The sequence below is a fragment of the Branchiostoma floridae genome, chromosome 19, assembly GCF_000003815.2.
Source record: "Branchiostoma floridae strain S238N-H82 chromosome 19, Bfl_VNyyK, whole genome shotgun sequence".
Classification (NCBI taxonomy): domain Eukaryota; kingdom Metazoa; phylum Chordata; class Leptocardii; order Amphioxiformes; family Branchiostomatidae; genus Branchiostoma; species Branchiostoma floridae.
In genome coordinates, this window is record NC_049997.1 from 14,691,698 (window position 1) to 14,694,412 (window position 2,715).

The 2,715-nt window shown below is 36.2% G+C and overlaps 1 protein-coding gene across 1 annotated transcript in view; it reads right to left on the reverse strand.

Moving 5' to 3' along the window:
• Positions 1 to 2,223: 2,223 nt before the first annotated feature.
• LOC118406518 overlaps positions 2,224 to 2,715 on the reverse strand; it is a 5,887-nt gene continuing 5,395 nt past the window's right edge. Inside the window, exon 7 of the mRNA XM_035806580.1 lies at positions 2,224 to 2,238. Coding sequence (XP_035662473.1) covers positions 2,224 to 2,238 — 15 coding nt within the window. The remainder of the gene's footprint in view (positions 2,239 to 2,715) is intronic.

Below are 2,715 nucleotides of genomic sequence, written 5' to 3' on the forward strand. Positions count from 1 at the left end.
CTCAGTCCATTCTGCCCGTGCTCTAATTTGTGCACCTCTGGCTTTTGACTGGTAGATTTTCTCAATCTCAGTTTTTACAGTGGTATATTCGTTTAGAGTTGTCTCATCCAGGTTTTCGTCTATTTTCTGATCTAATTCCAATAATCTTTTTTCTAGGTAGATAAGATTTCCTTTCATTTGAATGGCTTTCTGTTTACAGAAGCCAATTGAGAATTCCTTGATTCGTTTTTTGATAAGTTCCCATAGGAGCTGTTTAGAAATAGTTGTGTTCTTGTATTCCAAATTAACATTTAATATAGAATTTTTTTGAATACACGTGTGTCAATCTCACTACTTTGATCTCAGGAGTTGTAAGAATAACGTTGTAAGTTCTAATATCTCTTTACGCCCAAGTGAGATAACCCCCTTAAGCCTTGGCGATGATTTGTCTGCATGAAATGTTTTTCCTTTCAAGTATACATGTGTCCCTTTGATGCGTTTGAAATGAGGAACATAAAGCAGCTTTCATTTGTCAGAAAGCGCTGCGATGAATAAACGTAAGGCAACCATTATCTTCGACGTTGGCTTTAAGTCGATGTGAATCTAACGAATAGTTACAGTATCACCGAGAATGTGTCACACTGTACTGTGCGGCCAAGTAAGCGTTTATCATAGAAATGTAGTTCCCTGACACTACAGGATTTCTCAAGTAGCGGTTCTTTCAAGAGAAAAAAATCATGCGACTTCTAAAGCATCACAGAAATGACGGCAAAGAATGAGGAACCGGATTATGACCGGATTCATTTCCTAGCCAATCAAAACAAAAAAAGTCGCAGCACTGTGACTCACAGTATTCTCCAAGCCAAGGTGGCACTGATGGATAATATAAACTTTAGACATTCCAGCCACTACTATACCCATGAACCCACCTTGCTCGGAGAATAGCGTGAGTCACACCTCACTTACGCTCAACTTTTGAATGTAAAATCATGAAAAAATACAGTTACTCTCCAAGCAGAGGTTCGGCTCCGGCTGTTTGTTTACGTTTTTTAGGCGTTTGTATCGGATTTTCTATTTCGCACAGTTTTTTTTTGTATGGGTATTTTAACCATTGAAATAATTGCCATTCCATTTACACAGAACCAAAGCAAGTATCTTCTGTCTTAAGTCTATGAAGGTTGAACATCTAGGTAATACATGTAAGATATGTAAGATAACACTCTAGTGTCTAAAATTTATCCAGTTGCTCGAGTCTTAACTAACATCTGTGTTATATCTTACAAGATTGACAAGACACAGGCGTGAATTCTAAAAGTTTAATAACATTCTTCGCACATGTGCTTTACACTGAGTATTTAGGCTGAATCGACTGAAGACCATGTTCTCCGGCAATTCGCTTGTCAGCCTTTTAAACATAGATTTTTCAATCTTCAGTTGTTGGAGATCACCAACACAAACGTGCAAACTTAGACAAAGCATTCTGTGATCGTTCAGCTATTAACATACATTTTTTAAACAATAGATTGTTATTGGTTTCTGATATTGAACGGACTGTCATGCATGAAACATTGTACACATTGAATATCAACATGATAATCCTAAAATGTCACATATTCCTTCTGAAGAACGTTGACTTTATTTGGATCCACAATTAGCTTGACATTTCTGTTAGCTATTCTTTTTTTTTTTTTTTTTTTGTCAATATGACTTTATTCGGGTCCAACAGCAGTACATTGTGATTGTTACAAATCTAACGTCCGTACATGAAGTAGTGGCTGGATACACATAGCTTATTGTCTAGCCCAGAACCAAGGTGGTTCATACAGTATAGTACTTACACACAAGCCACGTAAATTGCTTAACAAAGCAAGTAGCAAATAAACATTTTGTTGTACACAGTTTCTCTACTCAATGATTTTACAAGTTTGCACATCTTGAGTGAGAGCTGTAAATAAATACAATACATTGTGGTTTCTAAGTAACTCCTTGTTGTCTTTATATCTGATCCACGATACAAATATGGCGTATTTTGCAAGAGTAACATAAAAGTTACCTCCAAAAAGTACAGAAGCTGTAGTATTGATGGCTATGTTAATGCCAGATTGGGAAAGCAAGTGTTTAACTTCGTCCCAATAGCCTCATAACCTTACACACTCAAAGAACATATGTGAATAATTTTCGTCTTGGTTACAGATCGCACATTTAGGGCTGTAGATAGTCCCAGAGGTGTCTACTATTTTCCATTTATGAAGTAAGAATCTGCAAGGGAGGATTTTGTGCAATAATTTGAAATTAAACTCTTTCAACTTATTCTCTTTTAACTTCAGGGTCTGAGATCTCCATATATTCGTCCAATTTAAGTTAGGAAATATGCTATCCCAATAAGCTTGAGAAGAAGGTTTTGTTAGGGTTTTGGCAAGACAAAGAGAATACAAATATTTACTACTGAGTTTTACTACTGGTATTTTACAAAAATTAATCCAAATCATGTAATCCTCCTTGCAAACTTTTATCTTAAAATTTTTATTTGACCAGATTCTATCATCATTAATTTTTGCAAGGTCCCTCCTCCCCCCTCCAAGTTCCTGCCAGGCCAAGACTACCTCCCTATAAAAGGGTGGCAGTTGTGTCAGGGGTGGGGCATTTCTTTTAACATTAAAGTTACATCTAAAAATATTACAGTATTTTCCGAGTTTTTCAATAAAGTGTAAGGGTATTACTTGCCATCGTCTTATG